Here is a 22,110-nt window from a genome sequence, read left to right on the forward strand (position 1 = left end):
TACAATTATTTTAGCCATAAAAATAGTTGCCTGAAGCATGTAGAATGACAGAATGAAGACTGTATTTTTGTACCTCCTTGTGTAGACGAGTGACATGGTTGTTTTCTGGATTATTCACTTATTTATTCAGAACTGGTATTTGGTGGTGTAGCCATATTTGGCTAAGGGCAGAAGAGAAACAGGACTTGTGGGAAATAATTTATTGTATTAAAGGCTTTTTGACCCAGGATGTTTTTATCAGTACTTCTTTGAAATAAACCTGGCATGCTTTAAGCTGCAGTAATTAGTTAGATGTTTCATTTAGAATTCTGTACTGGAAAAATTGGAGGTAGTCTTAATACTGTTATTTCATCCTCATCGTCTTTGATTTGCCAGCCACTGTTGGCTCTGTCACTCACAACACATCTTGGGCTGTTCTTTGTTAGTGTTAAGTGATTCTTCTTGCCTGGCTCTCCTCCTCTGCCTGATGATCTCTCCCATAGTTTGTCCTTCACATGGTTTATTTTATTCCCCCTCCAGCTTTCTCTGCCACAGCCCTGTTCTCTGATCACTTATCTCCTCCTCCTTTGCACCTCTTCTCTGGGTACCTCATGGATCTATTTACTATCTGTGCTGCTGACTTCCTGGTCCACCTTTTAATTACAGTCTTGCCCCCTTTTATCAAAGCCATTATCTACATCTGTGTCTCTAATTCTCCCCTCCGTATTCTCCTTGTTGAGGTTTAGCTGTCATCTCAGCATGTAAAAGCCATGACTATTAATCTCTGTTCTAATCCTCCCCTCTCGATAACCGAGCCTCTGTGGCCTTTCATATATGTGGTATATCTAAATCTTGAAGACAGTTTCTGCAGTGTGGAACAAAATTATAACATTTTCTTTTCCAGCCACATTTACAACACTCGCCCAGCCTTTTAACCCACGTCTCATTCATCATTTTGCAGTTGCTGTTTTTATTCTGTTTGCATAGCACCTAGCACAACAGTACCCTGTCATTATTGTAATGAGAAATAGTTATAATAATTATTAGTGTGTTTAACCAATGTCTAGTTAATTTGTGAGCCATTAATTTTGAATGTAATGCATTATTCTTATTTCACAGAAGTGTGATACTATACACGTGGAATATTATTTACTCTAAATTCATTAACGGCTTTAAGTAGTGGTTTAGTTTGTTAATGTTATCTCATGATTTATTTAAACATAAGTATATAGTTTAAAATAATTGTATTGTAAATAACGTTCATTGTCATAGCTTACTTGAACGAATGCAGACCAGCTTTTTGATGTTAACATCTCAAATGATGCAAACTGTAAACAATTTATAAGTGGATTTGTGCTTTTTGTCATAAAGGCAAACTCACTTAAAATCAGGGAATGAAAGATACAATTGTTCTCTAATTTATTTTTTTGGCTTTATTTCTTTGAAATGATGAAGCAAGTTAGAATGCTTTCTAACAACTTCGAAATATTAAAGTGCCCAGGGACAGGATAGGGATGATGTTTTGAAGGCAATAAATATTTCAGCTTCACATTTCAGTCTTTCTTCTTTGTTCCTTTGATCTGGCTTTGGTTTAGTTATCATTCCGCTTGAATGACTTCACACTGTCTTTCTTCCTCTCCACACCAAAAAGAAGTGTTCTGCACATATTCCATATGTTTGGGCGCTCGTGTTGTAGGAGAGCTCTTGTGTTCCTCATTGTTTTCTGGTAATAACTGCCCCTGCAGTAAGATATTCTAACCACAGCCAAGGTGGGTACAGTTAGGCCCAATACGTAGTTTACACAGAAAGTTGTTACATAACTATCACTATTTGTTTAAAAAATAGTAGAGCAGGAAAAGTAAAATTGTTTTTTTGTGTATTTCAGAGAATTGGTTTTACTACTGAAGCATTTTTCTGTAACAATAAACTAAACCAGTAATCTCTTCGTTCTACAAATATATGGTGCTTTAGGCCTTAATATATTATGTAGTTGAAATAGTTTGTATTCAAGAAATTAAATTAGAGGGGCTGTTAGGTGAAGTGTTTTTACGTGGTTATTGTGCCCAACTAAAAAGTGGTGTCACGGATCTTGCACGTGGCTGTAAATCGATAAACTGCTGCATTTATGGAGAGTCCTGCCAGGATCAGGGCACCTGCACGTGGGGGTCTCTGGGATCAGGAGCAGGATTGCAGCTTCGTGTGTGTTTCCACATACAAAATCTGTTATATGTGTCTGTATACCGGATAGGTGCTCGTGTCTGTAGCTTATACACAAAAAATACTAATGTAAATTTCCTGAATTTTGCTTTTTCATGGGAAGATTGTGTGTTTTGATGGTTATGTTTGTAGCTACTCAGTGTGCTTGTATTGTGTTGTCTAGCAAGTTGTGTTCTCGTGAAAATGTGTTTATGTAGGTCTTTTTAAATCTAAATGGACTATATAAATGGCGGCACCTACTTTTATTTCAACACAGATTAGTAAGAGAATTTTTTATTTCTTGTGTCACCAAATGAAAAGGACAGCTGTTTAGAAACAAACCCAGCAATATCCTTCTTAAGCCGCTTTCCAGCAAATGAATAGTTTGTAGTTTGGTGGGTAGTGAAGCAATTTTCCTTCAGAAGTATTAATATTTGGGGAGGAGAGGAAGGAATGGGCAAAGACTTGCCAAGTACAGCAAATCCGAATACATTGGATCAGCACAGATGTCATGTGGGATGATCAGGGTAATCAGCAGGAGAGCCTGGCCTTTCCGAGCAGATCACTGGTCGAAAATCTTGCCTTCATCAGTGGGACTGAAGGCTCAGCTGTTACTCTGCTTTTCCCACACCTCAGCCTTATAGAGCAAGATTCATTTCTATCTGCGGGCATAAACCCAGAGTCATACTGGCCTGTGATAGACAAGAGATGAAGCCCCTCCCTCTTGAGTCCATCCGAATCTGAGCTTCAGAAGCTTATTTGCTGGCAAAATGTATCCTTACCATAGAAACGCCTTGCTCTGATTTTTTTGCTCCACTACAGTTGGGAAACAATGGTCTGTTTGGACACAAGTGAGTGTTTTCCCTGATGCCAGCCGTATTTGAAAACCTGGCACAGAATTTGCATATTCATGAATTAAAGCCTGGTGTAATTTTTATAAGACAGCATCAGGAGTTTCACAATCTCGTTATTTTTCGTCTCGCTGAAAAGCTCTCCCTGTGCAGGGAGCTGGTGTGTGCATTTGCTAATGGAATGTGAAACTCGTTCGCAGAAGTTGTCCACGTGTAGCTCGTGGACGTGCACGTTTTGTCCGTGTCTATGCTTCCGTGCAGGGCAAAATGTTTTAATTTCTTGATGAGGCTGAGACCGAGGCAGGTGCATCTCCTGCTCCTGTTTGCTGTTGGTGAACCCTTGTGTTCGTACAGGGAACGGCGAGAACCCTGCGGGTGACAGTGCTGGTTCATACGACATTTGCTGGGACATCTTGAGTTTATTTAACCTCTCCTGTAAATCACTGGATTGCCCTGTGTTTCATTAACTTGACTTGCGATGCTGTCATGTCTTACTGTGTATAGTTGTTACCTCTTGGAAGACATTTTACAAAGCGAGGAAAATATTTATGATTAAGCATGACGAGGAAGTATACAAGATGTTTATATTTTCCATTTATCAGTACACTTCAGAGGGCTGCTTTCTGAAATTGCAATTCTGGACTTCATAGTCAACTTTCACTGAGATGGTTTGTGCTGTGTAAGATTGCTAATTCTGTCGCCATGTCCTTTATACACTGAAACAAGAGGAATTTGCTGCTTTTTAAATTGGGGCCAAAGAGTAAATTCACCCTATTTTTATATTCAAGCCAGCTCAGCTTTAGGGGATTTAAGTGATGTAATTGTATTGTATTCAGCCCCACAACTAGTCTAACTGAAAAAAAATAATCTTCAAAGTGAATATTTTAGTGCTTCATGCAAGGCACATTGCTCAGTCTCTTGGGGGGAAAAAAAAAAAAAAAGAAAAGCTTTTCTTATATTTGTGAACTGTGGTCCATTGTTGTGTGTGTTTTCTAAGCTTCTGTACAAATCTTAACTGCACAAAAAGTAGAGAGAACTAGCTCCTGCATCCTTAAAAAATGAAGTTTCATTCGTTGTTATAATGAGATGTTGCATCTGTTCCTGGGTTTAAGTCCTTAAAAGAAAGGAAGGTGCATAAAACTAGATCCTAAAAGTTTACATGATAATATTTCAAAATAAAAATATATTCCTCGGGAAGAAGATGCATAAATTTGGAGGCTCACTAACAGCGCAAGGACTGACATCTTGTCCTTTTACATTTAGATTTGTTGCATTTCCATCTGACTGGACCAAAAATGTTGTTTCAGTGTCTCTTGACATTTATCAGTGTGGATATGTTTGAATAAGCTTCGGGTTTTTGTTTGGTTTCCCGTGTGGATTGGAAGTATTAGATGTATTTTTGCGGGAAGGAAGATTTGTTACCCAGTGCCCGTGACTGAATTAAGGATATTTGGGAGAAGTTGAGGTTTTCCCCTTTCAGTGTTTTCCTCCAAGGTAACACATGGGGACGGTGCTCCCCTGGGGACCTGTGCTGCTGCCCCACTCCTGTCTTCTCTTGTGGGGTGCTGAGCTGTATGTAGGTGGCCAAAGATAATTCAACCTCTTCCATATTCTCTCCTGGGAACTGCTGGTAGATTTTTGTGGGAGAGGGGAATGACACATTCACCGTAATTCAGTATCAAACAGCTATTAACTTAAAAATTTCTATATTTAGCAGCTCTGGAGTACACGGGTTTCAGGGGCATAATTGAGCCGAATGCCTTTGCAGCTAGAGCCGATGCATAACTAACTCATCAGACACTTCATATCCTTCTCAGCTCTGGAGGCATCAGGGTGTGCCCATTCTGAGAAATGTCTGAGGTTTGTTTGCACTTACAATTTTGATCTCTTGGATCGTCTGTAGTAGAAATTTAAATCCTAAATGGTCTTTTTACCGGTTGAATGTAGATGGGGGAAAAATTTTTCTTCTGGTGGTGTTGGTTTTTTTGCTGTGTAATTTTTATTGTCTCGTAAATGAATGGAGAATATGGAAACTTAGATTAATATGTAGACATGCTTCCCCCTCAAAGGAGTTTAGAAAACAGAATTGCTGAGGCAGTAGAAATAAAGCATATCCGTGTAGGGTGATGGATGCTCTCCAGCAAATTTGAAGAAAATTTGCATATGGTCCTCTTACAAACATAAAAAGAAAAATCCTACACAATTATCATAAAAAAATGCAATAAAGGATTTTTTTCTGTTTTGCTGCACTTTCTGCTGGGTAAGAAAGGTACTTTTCCTTCTTCTGTAAGGAAAATAGCAGTCGCCTTATGTCTCAATTGTTCCATCAGCTGTGCGTGAGGTACCAAAATAAAATATTTTTTTTTTAAATGTGCATGATGAAAAAACTGTAAAAGTAAACAGTAATATACTTTTTCAGGGCTTGTGACATTTCTTTGATCTCTTTGCTAATAGAATTGCCCTGCTCTCCTGCACGGCAAACAGACGCTTTGTGAAGATGTAGGGATTATGTTCTTTGTCCCATTGTCAAAGTCTGGTATGAAAACCACAGAAGAGGATGTGAATACTGTAACTTTGGGCTTGGCAGCTTCCTGACCTTTATAAAAGGCTTGCTCAGTGCTGTAATAGCTAGTTCAGTGCTGGCAAGGTGACAGACTAGATGAATTAGCTGGCCTTTTCCGTCTCTTATGTGTCAGATTCTTTGTTTTATATGGAAATAATTTCTGTCAAAATGGGAAATGTATCATGAGGTACTTCCTCTGCCTATAAAATGAAAATGTCAACCACAGGTCTGTCTGAATGTGTCTTCTGTTAGAAACCACTGGTGGAGCCAGCTTTGTCCATTGATACCACCATTGTGGGCTCCTGTGTTTTATTCGAGTCAGGCAACCCCCTTGACCAGCAATAATAGAAATGCGTAAATGAGAATAGAAATGTGTAAACGTGAGGAATCGCGTAAAAATGTCTGAACTATTTACAAGTTAATGGAATTTTGGTCTGGGATGTGTCAATGTGGTGGATGTGTCTATTTTTCAGGTGTGAGTCTGTATATGTGCAAGTAACTAAAATATTATACATACGTTACTATTGATATTCTACGATGTCTTAAGACACCCCAACCAATTTCTCTATGTGTATTGACTTTAATATGTCAAATAGTGTAGGCTGTTAATATGAAATATCTTTGCATAAAGATTTAACATCTGTCATTACTTTAACGGCTGAATAGATATTACAGCATTATGGGTTTCTAATAGATTAAGAAGGTACCATATGTCACGCATTACTCTGCTTTGCATTTTGATATGTGTCAAGCAGTGAATAATCCTGCATCTTGTCTGAGCAAAGATGGCACTGGGATAATTTTTTGTTTGTTTGTTTTTAATGGGTGAAGACAATCATGCTAAAATGAATTAATTTAAATACTGGGGGAAGTGTGTGTGGGCAATATACTTTTAAAGGTGAGTTTAAAAAAAAAGCAGGTTATACAGCTGGTAGTAAACCATTCAATTCAGCGCAAACTTTGAAGATGGAGGTATCGTCAGAAGCTATGAAGGCCGTGTTTAGGTGTGCAAAATCCAGTACGAGAAAGCGAAAATAACTCTAGCTGCCTATTCCCTTCTTCAAAGTATTGCTAAGGGAAGTTTGGCAGAAGCTGGGACAGGAAATTGAAATCTGAATACTATTTTAAACTGATAGGGTTAAAGGCCTCTCTTTTACACTAGCACACTTGTTCTTTTATTTGATACTTGAACTCTGAAAATTTTCTGTGACTTTCTAGGGAGAAGGAGGAGCAGCTGACTCGGGTGACAGAGGTACAGAGGCTGCAGGCCCAGCAGGCAGATGCTGCCCTGGAGGAGTTTAAGCGGCAGGTGGAGCTGAACTCAGAAAAAGTCTATGCTGAAATGAAACAGCAGGTGAGAAGGTCACAATGCCAGCCTTTCTGAAACTCTGTCTCAGTAGGATAGCATATTCTGATCTTATAATGCCAGAAACATGCTTCACTTGAGAGTGCTACATCAAAATCTTTCACAATGTAGTGTCTTTGCTAGCAAGTCAAAAAGGGATGTTAGCAGTTGTTTCATCTTTCTAACAAAGCCAGAATTGTCATTGTTATAAAGATATCTGCGGTTATGATACTGATTAGGGATTTTTCAGGAGTGAGAGTATAAAGTGTTAGTTTATACACCCCTATGGAACAACGTTTGTAATTTTCCACTTAAATGTGTGTCTCTTCCTACTCTTTTCAGAACGACTCTGTCTTCCGTTAATGAGGTCTTGTAATCACTTTGAGCCTAAACAGGGGCAGAGCCGTTGTGGCTGCCGGCAGTCCTGTGCAGAGGACAGAAAAAAAATCAGTTTTTTCTGTGCCTGAAAATTAATAGCGGGAATTTAGGTAAAAAGATTTTAGTGTCTTAAATTCCTCGTGGTGCAAACAACAGTTAAACCGTTGTCCCTGGGATTTTACAAATGCAGCCCAATGAGTGAAAGAAGAAACAGGTGACAGGTGATCAAAGGGAAGGGGAGAGAAGGGAGTCTTTGCCTAACTTGCTCATGTGGTCGAAATTTTTCTGCATATTTCAAGCTTCATATACTCAGCTTGCCAACCTCACCTATCATAACCAAACCTTGCCATTGACAGGAGGATGCCGCAGTCTGATATTGTAATGGATTTCTAAGCACGTTGGCTTATAATTTCACAAATTATCTTGTTTTCGTGAAGTTTTTTTTCCTGAAAATCTTCAACAGAAGTGAGAAATTACGAGAGGCATTGCTGATATTCTTAAGACCTATGCAGACAGCAAATAATAGAATTTGGAATTTTAAAAAAGCAAGAACAAACTTATAAAAGCAAGATTTGTTCTGCAGACTAGAACCGTGAGGGCAATATGACAAATCCTAGTTTTATATCAGAAATTTTCTCTGCTGTGAGTCTCCTCCAACTTATTCATGAATGACTTAAAATAGTATCTTATTTCTGCTCCAAAAGGGATATAGTCTAAGTCTAGAAAGACTAATAATAGTTTCCTTCACTCAAAAAAACCTGGCAACAAAACCAATCCAAAACAAAAAAATGCAAAAAATTGGAAAACTTGTCATTTACAACTGACCACAGATTTCTTCTATTGCGGTGTTCTGGAGAATTTTGAAAAAGAAAAATTTTGCTGTACTCCCAAGAATCAGCCAGGGGTTTGCTCTGTCCCTACTCACATGTAAAAATATAGAAGTAGTAAATGATGGTGTGTGATGAGCAGTACTGTTCTATAGGAACCCAGCTTCAGGAAATACATCAAAGCAAAACACTACTGAAGCTCTCTTCATAGCTCTGTCCTTTCTCATTCTTCTTCATGCACATACTCGTTAGATAAATCACCTGTTAGAATTTTCCAATATGTTACAATCTCTTTTTTTTTTTTTTTGTGGTTAGGTGGAATGTATTACTTATAAAACAAAAACTGTAGTAGCTATAGCAACACTGTACTTTTAACTATACTAGAAATATTGGGCTTCTAAACCTTTTTTTTTGTTGTGTGGTAAAGTTAATTATGGAGATATAAGTAGGATGGAGTCTGGCATTTTCAGTTCTTGTAATCAATATTTGATTCATCAGTTTGGCTCTGTGGTATTTTTTTGCCATCTGCTTCCTATTTTGTCAAGCTTGCATTGAGTCACCTGATGCCCATTGACAAGTCAGTGGTACATTTTTAACTAAGAACTGCATTTTTTCTAATAGTAGCTAACAAAAAGAGAAACAATACATAGACTATGTCCTGGTACTTTACATACAGTGTTTCCTGGGTTTAGCAAATAATCAAGAGCTCTCATTGCACTTGTTAGGTCACATTCATGTATTTCCTATGAGTAAAGCACGAAAGCCTGTAGAGTTAAAGCATCTTTCCGTATGTTTTTACGATTTCACTTTGTAGAATGTTTTTATTCTCATAAAAATAAAAGTCCTTTGATAAAATAACGGTCTTTTATTTTTGTTTTTGATCGAGCTGAGTAAAATATGGCTATGGACATACAATTTGAGTAAGTTTGGAGGTGGAAGAAATTATCCATTGAAGTCCTTTTTCTTAATGGCAGATAGTAGCAGTGAGGTTCAAGAGCTACAAGGATAATTTGTTCCTTTCTATTCTATTTTTCCACTTTATATCTGGCCAACTGCTCCTAGTCCCGTATCTTCCTCTCTTGCTGCAGTATTTTCCAATAAAATGCTTTTCCCATTCTGAGTACTGCCTTTTCTCCTCTTTCCCTGGCTTAGAAGTGATGTCCAGGCCGATTGGCAAAGACATCTGTTGAAGACAGAGCACTCCCTTAGGCCAAACAGGATTTTGGCTTGTGGTTCAGGAATTCGTGCGTTTCTTCTTTCGGTACAGCAGATGGACTTGTGGCAGCACTGGTCCTCCTGACAGCTACACCCCTTCGCTCTCTGTTTTTTAGGGAGACCATTTATTTGTTGCTTGTGTTGGGACCGAGATCTAAGAGTAATTGATGAGTATGCACTGCAGCACAGTCCTGTGTGTATGTGCATATATATATATATATATATATATATATATATATTCCCCTGGAAATATGCCTGATGTACAACTAACAGTTGTGCTTTTGATACAAAAGCCTTTGTTAATTGAGTTATGAAATTGCTTCCTTGATGCTGTGTGCTGGAATCTGTGGGACTCATTATTCATAGGCGATGACTATCTTCAGAGAACTTTACTTGCAGCCAAGTAATTTTCTTTTAAGTTATTTTACTGATTTAATATAAACTTACCTTAAATGTGTACTTTGCGCACTGACTCACACATGATTTCCCTTGAATTTCCACAGGCAGTGTATTTTTGAGTGAAATGTATTTGAGTCTTAAATATGTCTAGAAAAAATACTTAATTTTGATGGGATGTTCACCACTTGAGTCAAAAACTGAGCCAGTACTTAGTAATCAGGGAGTGGCATGGTACAGGTAATCACTATATCCTGAAGTAACTAATAATCCTGTAGTGACTGAATATTTATTTTCACTGCTTACAAATAGTGTTATTATCATTCTCAGCCAGTTACATGCACCTCTTTGATGGTTTGCAAACAACTGTAGAAATGCCAGAACATTTCAAGTTATGCCTTTTTTAAAAAAGAATTAAATATTCCCTTTCTTTTGCCATGTAGATGGAAAAGGTTGAAGCAGATCTAAGCAGATCAAAATCGCTCCGGGAAAAGCAATCCAAAGAATTCTCCTGGCAATTGGAAGAGCTCAAGAAAAGATACGAGCAACAGGTCAGTCGGTTTGCTCCTTCGGGTGGAGGGGAGGAGGGACATTTTTTCATGCAGATGTAGGTCTGTTCCTGTGGCAGGCTTAATCCTGTTCTCACTGTGTGTTGCTGTTCTTTATACAAAGACAAAATTTATAGCTATGCAGAGTTTATGCGATGGGGAATGGAGGGGGAAGAGTCTACATAGAAAATATTTTTTGTTTCCTCTGCAGTCCTCTCCGTACCTCTGACTTTCAAATTGTTTCCCAGGCTTACAGGTGGCAACACCTATTTTGATAACGGCCAGATGAAATTATTTAATGCGTTATCTATTTTTCTTCATGTCAAGAAACGGCGTTTTATTCTTTTTATCATTTTTAACATGGGGTGTGTTCATATGAATGCTTGTTTTGGCCCACTGATAGTGATTTTCTTTATTGTAATGTAATTTCAGGGTTGGGAAATATTCAGGAAACATTTGGGTGGAGACAAGAAACTTGAGTTCAGTGGCGTTGTGAAGTGTAAAGGGAAAAAACAGAAATATAAGCAGACAAATTATTGCATGATACAGACTTGAGAGCTACGCAGCTGAAACAGCCCATCAAACACTTGTGTAAGGTGGCACTTTGTCATGAAACTAAAGAGGTGTCTGTTTAGTAACACCTGTTAAAGGATTGGGAATGTTTTAATTACTTGAGAGCAACAATACGGTCAGCCCATAACCTTAAAGTTCTCTCTTATCAATGTTTTTTCACGGATAGAAGTTTACATTTCCACCAGGGAAAATGTGGTTTCGTTTCTGTTTATCTTCTGTGTTTGGTGCGAGGATGAAATACTGCAGTTGGCTTGTGGTACGAGACCTGCCCTGGTCCGTCTGGAAGGGGCTTTTTCCAGTAATGAAGGAACAAGATCACTTTGGTAGGTGTTGAGAGAGACCTTCACCTCTGCTTGGGAGGAACAATAGTGTGTTTTGTGCATGGCACTCTGAATAGAAGAGTTTGTTGCTTCAGATCAAAGTATTTTCCTTATCCTCACTCAGAATTGTCAGCATTACTAATTGGGTTGTCGCCTGACAAAGGGTGAGAAGCTGTCCTGTGTGATAGTGAGATACATCTAGCAGGCATCTTGTTTAACGGGGTGATGTTATTTATGATTCTTGTATTTAATGATTCAGGAATAGTCTGGGATGCAGAGATACTGGGGGATTTTGTTTCATGCTTGCATTAAAGGTGAGGAAGTTGGATGTGTCAATTAAAGGACACATTGATGGGAGGATGATGGGAAGCGTTGGGGTTGGTTGGGCGCCTGCCTTAAGGTGGAATTTTTAATGATATCTTACGTTCATATCATTTTAGTGGTACGGTTGGTTCACTTTTTTTCTTTATAGTTATCATAATTTGTGGTGTAAATTGTGTAACTTAAAGTCCAAAGTAAGCATTTATTCAAATATTCCCAGAATTAGGAACATGATCTTTAGAGCTAAATACTAATCAGCAGTTTGTTAGATGTTGTGACATTCCTGTTTCTACCTACAAATGTTTATTTTTTCTTTCAATATACATGGTAAGAGCTACCAAGCCATAGATAAAATCTTCTGCCAAATACTTGGCTGGTTTTGTGCACTAAAGGCAAATGATAATGCATAGTAGTGTCATGGTTTAGTTTTTATTCGTTTTCTTGTATCATCATGCCTATTATGTTCAGACCTGGAGACTGGATCAAAAAAAACCCTAAAAAACCCCGAGAAATGAATGTCATAGTTAATACTTTTTTTGGTGAATCTTTTTACGTTGGTATTCTGTAACAATGTTGATATTGTGGTAAACATCAGTGAAAGCCTTTTCCACTAAAAGGAGATGTTTACTGCTTCACTTTTATTTAGGATAGCTACTTTTTACTGTAAGAAAGAACAGCTAGATGTTATGAAACATCACTGAAGCCCAAGGAAAGAGTTTCAGCACTAAACAGCTAAACAATGAGAGCCTCAGAAGAATTTTCAGAGGAATCCTGTTTATGCCCTTTTTAAAAATTTATTTCTCTTCGTACTTCATTTGGAATGTTCTTTGAAAGCTTGTGAACATGAAAAATATGTGACCCTTCCTGCAGATTGCGATGGGTTATCATTGGAAACGATGTTCTTTTTGTATTGTCATTTCTGCAGTACAAAGCTCCTTCAGCCCAGCCACGGAGCAGTATGAGCTCAGTTCTTCCACTCTTAAAATTTCCTTTCAGTAGTTCCAACTTCTGTTTCTCTGTATTACTCTCTATTTATGCTTCAGAACTTCTAAACCATTTTTAAAGCAGACTTGTTTTACTGCATATTTCTTTGGTGGTTACTTGGGGAGGAATAGACTGATTTATACTGTTTAAACAGAGCGGTAAATCAGAATTGGTTGTGCATTTCAGCAGGGCTCTAGCAGTCAGGAAATAGACACCCAACCAAAAAACTGGATACTTTAGCTACCTGAGAAATGTAGTAAATGCTCTGAGATGTTCTGCCTCAAGCATCTGAATCTGCTAAATGGAATTTCTCCACAAAGGGAAGGACAATCCACCTTCAGATATATTTTGCGTAGGTTGGCATCGTGAGTGGCGGAGGTAGCACTGAGCGTTCTGGACAACTCAGTTGTCCAAAAATTTAATCAAGTTGGTAATGAAGAACCAAATGAACTGATGTGTTTAACGTGTTCTCCGAACTGAGAAACATCTTGAAAGTGTAGGGACTTGAGAGCTGTGGTTTTCTCTCTCTGCTTTATTTGCATGGTTGCCTGTGCTTCACTGGACTCTCCTTGAATATTGATTTCAAAGAGATTTCTGGTGTGAACATGGACTGTTGGTTGTGGGGCTGAAAGATTATTCTGCCTGCAGCTTAGACATACTGATAAGTATTGATAGTTATGTCACTAAATAACCTGATATATATTGATTATTTTTTTTCTTTAAAAAGATTTGGGAAAAAAACATTCAAAACCATGGCAGTTAATATTTTATTAAATTTTCAAACACCCTGGAATCCATTAATAAAGCAAAGAAGAAATTTTGCAGTATTTGGTTTCAGCTGTCACGTGTCACTCCTGGTTCCAGCTTCATCTGATTCAGTGCTACTTTCTTTTGAAGTATCCACTGAGAACACTCAGAGAGAGAAACTGGTGGCCTTTTTTTTTTTTTTTCTTTAAATATACTTTAGCTCAACTTTGTTCTACTTGCAGCTGTTAGATTTGAAAGTATATTTTGAAGAAAAAAAAAAAAATAACTCCAGCAGCACCACAGTTCCTATCTGCTGGGAGCAGCTGCTTTCGGCACTTCAAAGCCAGTGGACACCACAGCGAAGGCCTCAGCCTTTCCTGCCTTTGAAATGGTTGCAGTATCTATAGTTGGGCTTTATGGCACAGTCAGCACAGGAAAAAACGTTGTTTGGGTTTTTTTGCACCCCTTCCCTTTTTTCTTTTATTCTTTCTTTTTTTTTTTTTTTTTTTTTTTTTTTGCTACTTTCTAATTACATCCTCTATTTAGCTCAAAATACCTGGGAAGTGTTTCTGACAAAACAATTTTCCACAAGCTGAAATGTTTGAAAGAGCATGTGCCCAAACTTTTCAGTTATGGATTTTAGGCAGGCAAAATCAACAGAAAAGTTTATGAATTTACATTTTTTTCCCCCCATATCTGCATCGTTTGGGTGGTTTTTGAGAGCATGTCTCTAGGGGTGAGCTGTGGTACCACGGCAGAATTCTTGGGTAGAACATGGCTTCATGGAGGGACATTTTGCAGCAGGGTCAAGTATGTACTTACCTTCAGTTCAAGTAGATTTTTCTTAAATTGTCATGAATGGAACACTTTCAGCGAACTTCTGGAGAACTTAATGTTAAAATGGAATTAGCTTGTCCTTTTTTTAAAAAAAAAAAAAAAAATCACTGTGATCACTGTTACACCCTTTTTTTGTGCTGTGAATAGTTGCTGAAGTGTTATGACTGAGTGATTGTGAAGAAGTTGAGGTTCAAGGCGAGTAAGAGAGTCAAAGTTATGAAATTTCATTTTCCTACCGGAGAGAACAAACTATGAAAACAGTTGATGAATTATTACCATAGCAGGATGGTGTTACTTGCTGAGTTATGGCCATACTTTCTGAGATTAGACGCCAACCTGAATGTATAAATAAGGCTTTTGTTTTGGTTCCTCTTTTCTTTAGTAGTGTTTATTCCATTTGAAAATAATAACTATTTATGCTTCCATAGCAGAATGGAAATCTATTACATAATAGCTGAAGAATCTCCATGTATCTCAGGAAATCCTTTCTTGTGACATTTATTGTTGGGTTCTGACTTCTGCAAAACTTGTGAAGGAATAATTAGAGTTGTCATCTTGTCCTATTTAGCCAAATAGGAAAGAAACAGGACACCTTCAGAAATGTTTGATATGACGTTAAAGATGAGAGAAATAATTACACTTTTAAGTCTGGAGCAAGACAAAGGTGTGGTTGAGCTTAAATTTGCCTTTTATATTGAAGAAAGAAAGGTAAAAAGTGTAGAATCAGTTGGTTAAAAGTGAAAAAAGCATGGCTGTAATCTTACCTGCCAGCAGCAAGGACAAATATCCAAGGTAGTGTTGGGAAATTGTTCTTATTTTAATAGTGTGCTGGAGCAGAGGAAAATATTCTTAGGAGGAGAGGAAGAATATTCTTTAGATCTTTTCTGTATGTCTCTACAACTTTCTAGTGGGGTTAATTAAAGAAGAGAGCGAGGTTATCTCAGGTAGAATATGAATTTTGTAATCATAACCATTTTTTTATAAGTAAGTGTGTATATATATATCTAAAAATAAACATTCAGTGCTAGCAGTGCCGTTTAATATTAAGGTTCCAAGCACAATCTCATGCTCAGTTGCTTAAAGATATTCTAAAATGTTATTTAGATTAACATTTAAGGCTTGGGTACACACACCCCCCTTGCTAATTTTTAGCTGTTTAACTTTGTGCCAAGGGATTTCACCAGTGTTTGGATGATCAAGGCTGTGATGATGTTTTGCTTTTGCTTAAAATTGTAGCGATAATTCCCTAAAATGCTGGAGGTAGGGTATTTTTTGACCTGGGTGTATTTCTTCTGAAGGTAGGGTATTTGTGACCTCTGTGTGTTTTTGTATTTTTTCTTGAAGATCTACTCAAGTGTGTTTAGATAATAAATATTGTTAAATTCAGATGTTCAGGAGCTAAACGTTCCGAAGTGTCTTACTGAAAATTTCCATGTCCTCTCCGGGAAATGGAGCGGAGCAGTTTGTGTATGAAAGAGTGGTGTGAAGGCTGTGACCTCATGAGAGAGAGGGGAAGATGCAGCGTAGGTAAGGAATAGAGTAAAAAGTGGGGATTAAGCAATAACACCTAGAAGTTGCTGTGACTTAGGGACTGGGCTTGGAAGGGAAGGTCCTCAGGGAAAATAAGTTCTGTCCATGAAAAGAATTTGTGAGTGGCTGTGCAAAGCCAGTGCAATGACACCTAGAGCTATTTAGGCGGAGAAATGTCATTCTGCCCTGTGGGTCAGGAGCACTGGGGAAGCAAGTCCTGCAGAAAGGGATCACTGGGAGGGTTGGTGCGGGCTGGAGGATCTGTTGAGCACGAGTTGGCTCTCCAGGAGCCAGCGTTCCTTACAACCTCCTGCTCTAACCCTGCGCTCTGCCTGCCTGAGGTAGGAAACGGCGAGGATGAAATGCTGCTTCTACACTGGGCGTGTGGAGTTTACAGTCCTATTGTGCTTCTTTGGTGTATTACTTCTCGCTCAATTCATCTTCCAGCTGGTGGTCTTGTCTTCAGAACTGCTGCAAACATCATCAGTGCTATCACAAGACACAATCACCGTCTGTGCACCTTAGACTCTGAATCCAGTGTCGTGCTCAGCCTTCAGAGGCGTTCAGCTGGACACACTGATAGAGATAACAAGATGAACAGTCAGCTTGCTTTGTCCCTGTACCTTTTCTCAGTTAAGAGTTCCTGCCACTGCACTTACATCCTAGCTTTTCTTCTGGCCTCATTCTTCCTTTTTTGTTTCTTCTAGCTTCTTTTTGAGCAATCTGTTACCCACTCGAGTGCAGAAAACATTTGCAAGGACGTGCTCGAAATACGGTATTCCTGAGACAGACCAATGTTCCAGGCAATCCTTAGCTGTACTTTAAACAGCCCAGTTATATTCAGAGATTCACAATCCATTTTTAGTTTAGTTACAAGGACGCAGTTTTTGTAAAAAGCTTTGTTCCTCTCCTCTTTGTCTGTAGTCTAAGATAATTGAAATACGGTCTGTTCTTGCATGGAGGCCAAACGAGCACGTTAGCAGAGGCTCTACATTTCTCATGTCATCAGCAACAAGCTGCATAAATTTCATTTAATAAATTAATCTAGGATGCATAGATGTTTCCTTTGAACCATCCTTACATGCAGATGAATGCCATTTGTGCAGAATATCTGAGGAATAGTTTCTTCAATCATTAACATCAACTTTTCACTTTATAATATAGCTAAAACTCACAAATGGGAAAAGGATATGAATTTAACCTCCAAGTAAAGAGTGTTTGGAAGTCTTCTCACTGTACCATTGCTGTTTACAGAATTGTTAACCAGACAGATGGGTATTTACATTGTCTCCTTCAGGCATCTAACTTGTGTGTGATTCAGAGTTAAAAGCCTGAGCTCCCTGTATAGTCAACAGAATCAGCATTGGCGGGAGGAGGGAGAGGGGAGACGATTCCAGGAACATAAATTGGTGCCTGCAGTAAATAGCAAGTCCGGCTGCGAATGCCTTTGAAGCCAGTTCTCAGTGTTCAAAGAAGGTCCTTGGATAAACTCTGAATCTCTAAACAAAGACTATGTACAGTAAATTCCGTACCAGAGCCTGCTACAAACAGGCATTTGCAGTGACTCAAGGTATATCAGTTTGAAAGAAATATTTCTGTTCGCAGACCACATTGGCTTTCCTGGAGCAGGTGGGCTGGGGTGTGGGACCTGCTGATGTTCATCACGGTGCTAAATGTGATTTAATCACAGAAATGCAACTTCATTGCCAGTATGGTGGTGACTTAAAAAGACATTTACTCCTGGCAGGAGGATTGGGAAGGTAGGAGAATTGAGCAGAGGTTTGTACCACCCGTACTTCAAAAATATTAAAAAAATCTGGAAGACCTTTGTCAGTAAAAAATTTACCGATCAGGTGTATTATTTTATATACATATTGAGTTACATATTATGTGTATAGATATACACCTCGTGTGTGTGTGTAGGTATATATATACAATGAGGTGTATATTTATCTATATCCATTCAGGTATTTTGTTGTAGCAGGGAGGATAAATCAAACTGCAGTTTGGTAAATAGACCAGCTTGTCTCTTTTAGAGAATTTCTTGCAGTTCTTAGTTTGCAGTTAAAATATAGCTATTAGTGGTTGATTATAAGGTGAAATGTAACAGGAAACATGGTTATGCCAATGAAATTATTGCAGCCTGTAATGAAATAGAAAGTAAAATGCATTTGCTAGGCGTGTACATAACCCTACATGTATTTGATGTATAATGTATCTGCACTGATATATTTTTTTCACTGTCCCCTTTGTCCTTGACTCATTACAGCCCTTTTATCTTGGGCATATTTTGTATTCCAAATTATAGCAAAATATCAAAAAAATGTGTACTTTTAAGATCCATTTAATTTATCTGCTACAAAGTAACTCTGGTATGCTCCTTCGCCTCGCAGTGAAGATTCCTCTTTTCTGCCCAAAGTTATGCTAAGCCAGAGCCCAGCATGATTAATACTCGATCCTCCAGCCTGTTTTATCAGATTACTTTTAGAAGCAGTGTATTTGCAGAGATGGGTAATCCCCATATCCTCATGAAACACACACGTTTATTTATAGGCTTAGGGGATGGAGAACGCTATATTTTACCAGAGTTGTAATTTGGGCATAGATCATGTGTTGTATGCTGGGCTGGGCAGAAGTTAGGACTGGTTTTGAGCAGAGCAATGATAGTAAAGACACCTGACTTAGAAACGCTCTTCAATGCTTATAAAGGGTATTTTGTGCAAATTGCTGAAAAATAGATGTGTTGTATGCATGCTGTACAAGTGACTTCAGTTCTTTTCCATGACATGTGTAACTTCTTGGTGGCTTCTCCAGGCTTCAGAAGTTGAGTCGTTCCGAAATAGCGCTAATAAAATCATCCTGCTGTGCAAAACTCTATTTTATATAGGTGTTACTTACAATATTTCTGGAATTGTGGACATAAATTTACATGAATTTTCATACTTTGGTGTCAAATATTTATTGTAGCAGCTACATTTTTCAAAGAGGCAGTGAGCTAACTAATTTCCTTTCCCTCCTTTGGGGACTATAAAAAGAATTTCAAAGGCACACTTGTTCTTGAGAACAAGTTGAAATTGTTCTAAAATTGAAAACCCTAAACTTAGTGTGTGATGTAAAAGCAAAAACTGGTTAGTAGTAGGTCTTGTCTATATTAGGGACTTTAAAATGGTATTTGCTGATGTTGATCATCTTACAAGCATTCAGCTTCTGAAAATATCTTCTGCAATCAGCAGGCGATTTACCGTAGATCTTTGTTCTTCAGATGTACAAACTGAACCAGCCCTAACGACATGATTTCACTTTGAGTCTTTGTTAGCTTTGTCTCTTGTTTTAACAGGTTGTTCTAAAACAACTCCACATTTAGGGCCGGTTCAATCTGCCACCGTGCAGCAGCAGCTCGGGTTGTCCGTGTCCGGTGTAGGGTGGGCGTGAGCCATGCTGTCAGATTTGTTTGCCAGTCTGCATGTATGTGTGTATTTATGCCAGTGAATAGCAAAAAATGGTCACGGTTCTTGGATTGATCTGTCTTTAGCTTTTTCTTACAAATTTTGTCTTCTCTGCAAGACTAACTAAATATTGTTAAATGTCAGTTAAAAACAAAAGTTTAAAATTAAATGGTGTCATTCTGGCTTCGTAAATCAGCTGTTGGCTGTTACCTTGAATATATTTCTGTCAAAAGAAAATGAAGAATTCCTGTAAGAGGAGTTCATAATTGTAAAATACTTGTATTACTTGGTAATTACAGTGTTTCATGGTAAGAACAGCTATCTGGGGTCAGACAGTCCTGCTTGTTTTAGTGTCCAGGCCATAGCTGGAGGTAAGAACGGGGATGTGCACAGAAGAGAATAAGAGTATCTCATCTTTGGGAGGGCAAAATGAGGAAAACTCACAATGAATACGATCTGATTATGGTAATAGGGTGCACACTATTATTTGATGGGTGTATCTTTTCGGTGTCGCCCCTAATTCCCCTTGTGAATATCGTGTTGTTTGTCAGCCTGAAATGTATAGCGCCTGGTCTGTCTCCTAGACACTGATGTACTGGTTTTGAGCAGACATTTTCATGTAATCTGATCGAGTGCTAAGCGTCTAGGGGTAGATGCAAAAAGATCTCAACATGGTAGAATTTTTGAAGGAGGTGATTTTGTTATTTATAAAGGCGTGCTCTGCCTCAAAGAGGAGACAGAATCTATAGTGACTTATGAAGAATTAATATAGATTTCACGAACTTCATGTGAAGAAGTAGTCCTGGTGTTGCTGAAATACAGCATGGTTTTGGTTGGGTTTTTTTTTCCGTTTGTTGGTATACATGAATTCTTTTTCCTTTTAAAAAAAAACCCCAACAAACAATACAAGAATGAGAGAGGGAGGAGTGGAAGAGAAACCATAGTGCTTGGCAGGAGTTCTGAGGAGAACTGGAGGGTCAGTGAGTGTTCACCAGTGCAGTCAAATAGCTACTCAGACACTTGATGTTATTTGTGCAGAAAAGCACATTTTGTTGATTACAAATGTGGGGTACTTGTTAATATTCATTAGGGAAGATGGGTTTTCTAGGTCTTTGAACTTGAGGGGAGAAAATGCTGACATCCCCATCCTTTCTCTCCTCTCCTGTCTCTCCATCTCTGCTCCCTGCCAGAAATCTCTAAAAAGCAAAACAAAACCATCACGGGGAATGCTTTGCTTGAAGTGGTGAGGGTTTTTTTCTTCAACGAATTTGCCTTTTATGAAACAACTCCTCTCACACTTCTCTTCCCACATAGCAGACTGGGAGGGACGTCCCTCCTGCACGCAGAAGGTCCGGTCCCTTTTAGCTCTTTGCACCTGCTAAGTTCAGAAACGTTCTCAGTAATATAACTGGTGTACATGAAGATATTACTAAATAAAACTGCAATTACTTTGAATAAACTGATGATGTACATGTGTATCCTGTGACTAGCTGAAGAAGCAGGATCTGTCCTTTGCACCCTTTGGGCACACATTCCCTGCTTGCTGCCATTTCTTGTCTTGAGTTAAAAAAGTGAAACCTAAACACTTGATGTTTCTCACAACAAACTGTTTTACCCCAGACCTTACATGGCACAACCAGCTGAAAGTCCAGTAAATAAGACAATGAAATGTTTGAATAAAAAGACGTCTCTTGTTGAGACCATATCTTTTTAATCAGGTCTGATTTATGAAAAACTGCTAAACATTTTTTTCCCATAACTTAGGCAACGCCTTTACAGTTATTCTAGGGAGCAAGAATTCTTTCACTTAGGCACACTAAGGACACTGCTAGCATGTGAAAAGAAACGAGTTTTGTGCACAAACCTTGGGCAAAAACCTGACGTGAAGAACTTTGTGTAAGGATCCCAGGCCCAGTAGAGATAATGTGTGCTTCCTGGGGGGTTAACTCCTTCAGGGACTTCAGATGTCTGTTAATGAGCTCTTTAGTATTATTAAATAATGTAGATATGTTAAACCGTAGAATATTGCATCTGTTCTACTTGCTCCGTTTTCAGAAGGATGCTCCCGGCAGCAGCACAGATGACATATTCACTTTTAAACCCAGAATACGCTGATCCGTAAAATAAGAATTTATTTTTTTTTTTCTGAAACTTCGCTTCAAATTTTAAACCCCAAAACCACTCAAACAGCTAATATTATTCCAGAATTGAATGCTACAGCTTTAAGATAAGGTGCCGGGGCGCTCTCAGCGCACACACAGCCAGCAGCTCCTCCCGTTCTTTTTTTTTTTTTTTTTTTTCCTCTTCTCACGCTGAAAATAACCCACCATATTCATAAGAGCGCGCTTTTTTTTTTTTTTTTTTTTTTCCACACCACACCCCCCCACCCTCTCCGAAATCCACCAAAACTGAAGAAAAATCCAAGTGACTGTTCTTAGCAGCTGTGTGGCCCGGAGTTCAGTGGGGAAGCGGCTTCCTGCCGTCCCTATTCATCACCTGCTTCAAAGGCCGCCTGGCTGCTCCAGTGTGCAGGCCAGGTAGGGTGCCATTGTGCGCAGGCGGGGAGGATTAGTATCAAAGCTGCGGCAACCAGGCCCTTGGTCTCGGGCTGCCATTCAGTCTAGCGGGGAGAGGCTAAGACTGGCCAAGGTCACAGCATCCAGTGTGGTGCGGACTGGGAAAGGATCCTGAGAATAGAGGGCTTCTTATGAAATCATGGTGCAAGCTTGCAGCACAGCAGGTGCCCTTCTGGAACACATACATCTGTTTATGTTGGGATAGCGTAGCTGACAACGGGATAATAGAGCTTTGTTTTTTATAATTTTCTTTTTTTTTTTTTATTAAAAAAAACTGTATATGCGGCAGCGTTGAGGAATATTGAAGGAAGAGCTTTCGCGTTGGAAATCATAAAGAAATCTTTAAAAGATTTAATTGCTGGGGTTGGGGGGGGGGATGTGTGTGTATACTTAACCGAAGGGGAGAGCAGGCTGCCTATTAACCATTTAGGATCCTCAGCCCTGCTGATCAGCAGCAGCAGGATACGGGGGGGACCGT

General features: G+C 38.8%; 1 protein-coding gene across 6 annotated transcripts in view; it reads left to right on the top strand.

Annotated features, from left to right (window-relative positions):
* The window catches only part of CEP112 (centrosomal protein 112), a 173,427-nt gene that overhangs the window by 59,720 nt on the left and 91,597 nt on the right, over window positions 1-22,110 (top strand). For all 6 annotated transcript variants that reach the window (XR_012634784.1, XM_074922180.1, XM_074922179.1 and 3 more), the window contains 2 exons: window positions 6,808-6,943; window positions 10,194-10,301. Coding sequence is in view for 5 of the 6 variants with exons in the window: in XM_074922180.1 (XP_074778281.1) it covers window positions 6,808-6,943; window positions 10,194-10,301 (244 nt within the window). In the remaining variant the exon portion in view is untranslated. The remainder of the gene's footprint in view (window positions 1-6,807; window positions 6,944-10,193; window positions 10,302-22,110) is intronic.

This window comes from Athene noctua, chromosome 18 (genome assembly GCF_965140245.1).
Source record: "Athene noctua chromosome 18, bAthNoc1.hap1.1, whole genome shotgun sequence".
In the NCBI taxonomy this organism is placed as follows: Eukaryota; Metazoa; Chordata; class Aves; order Strigiformes; family Strigidae; genus Athene; species Athene noctua.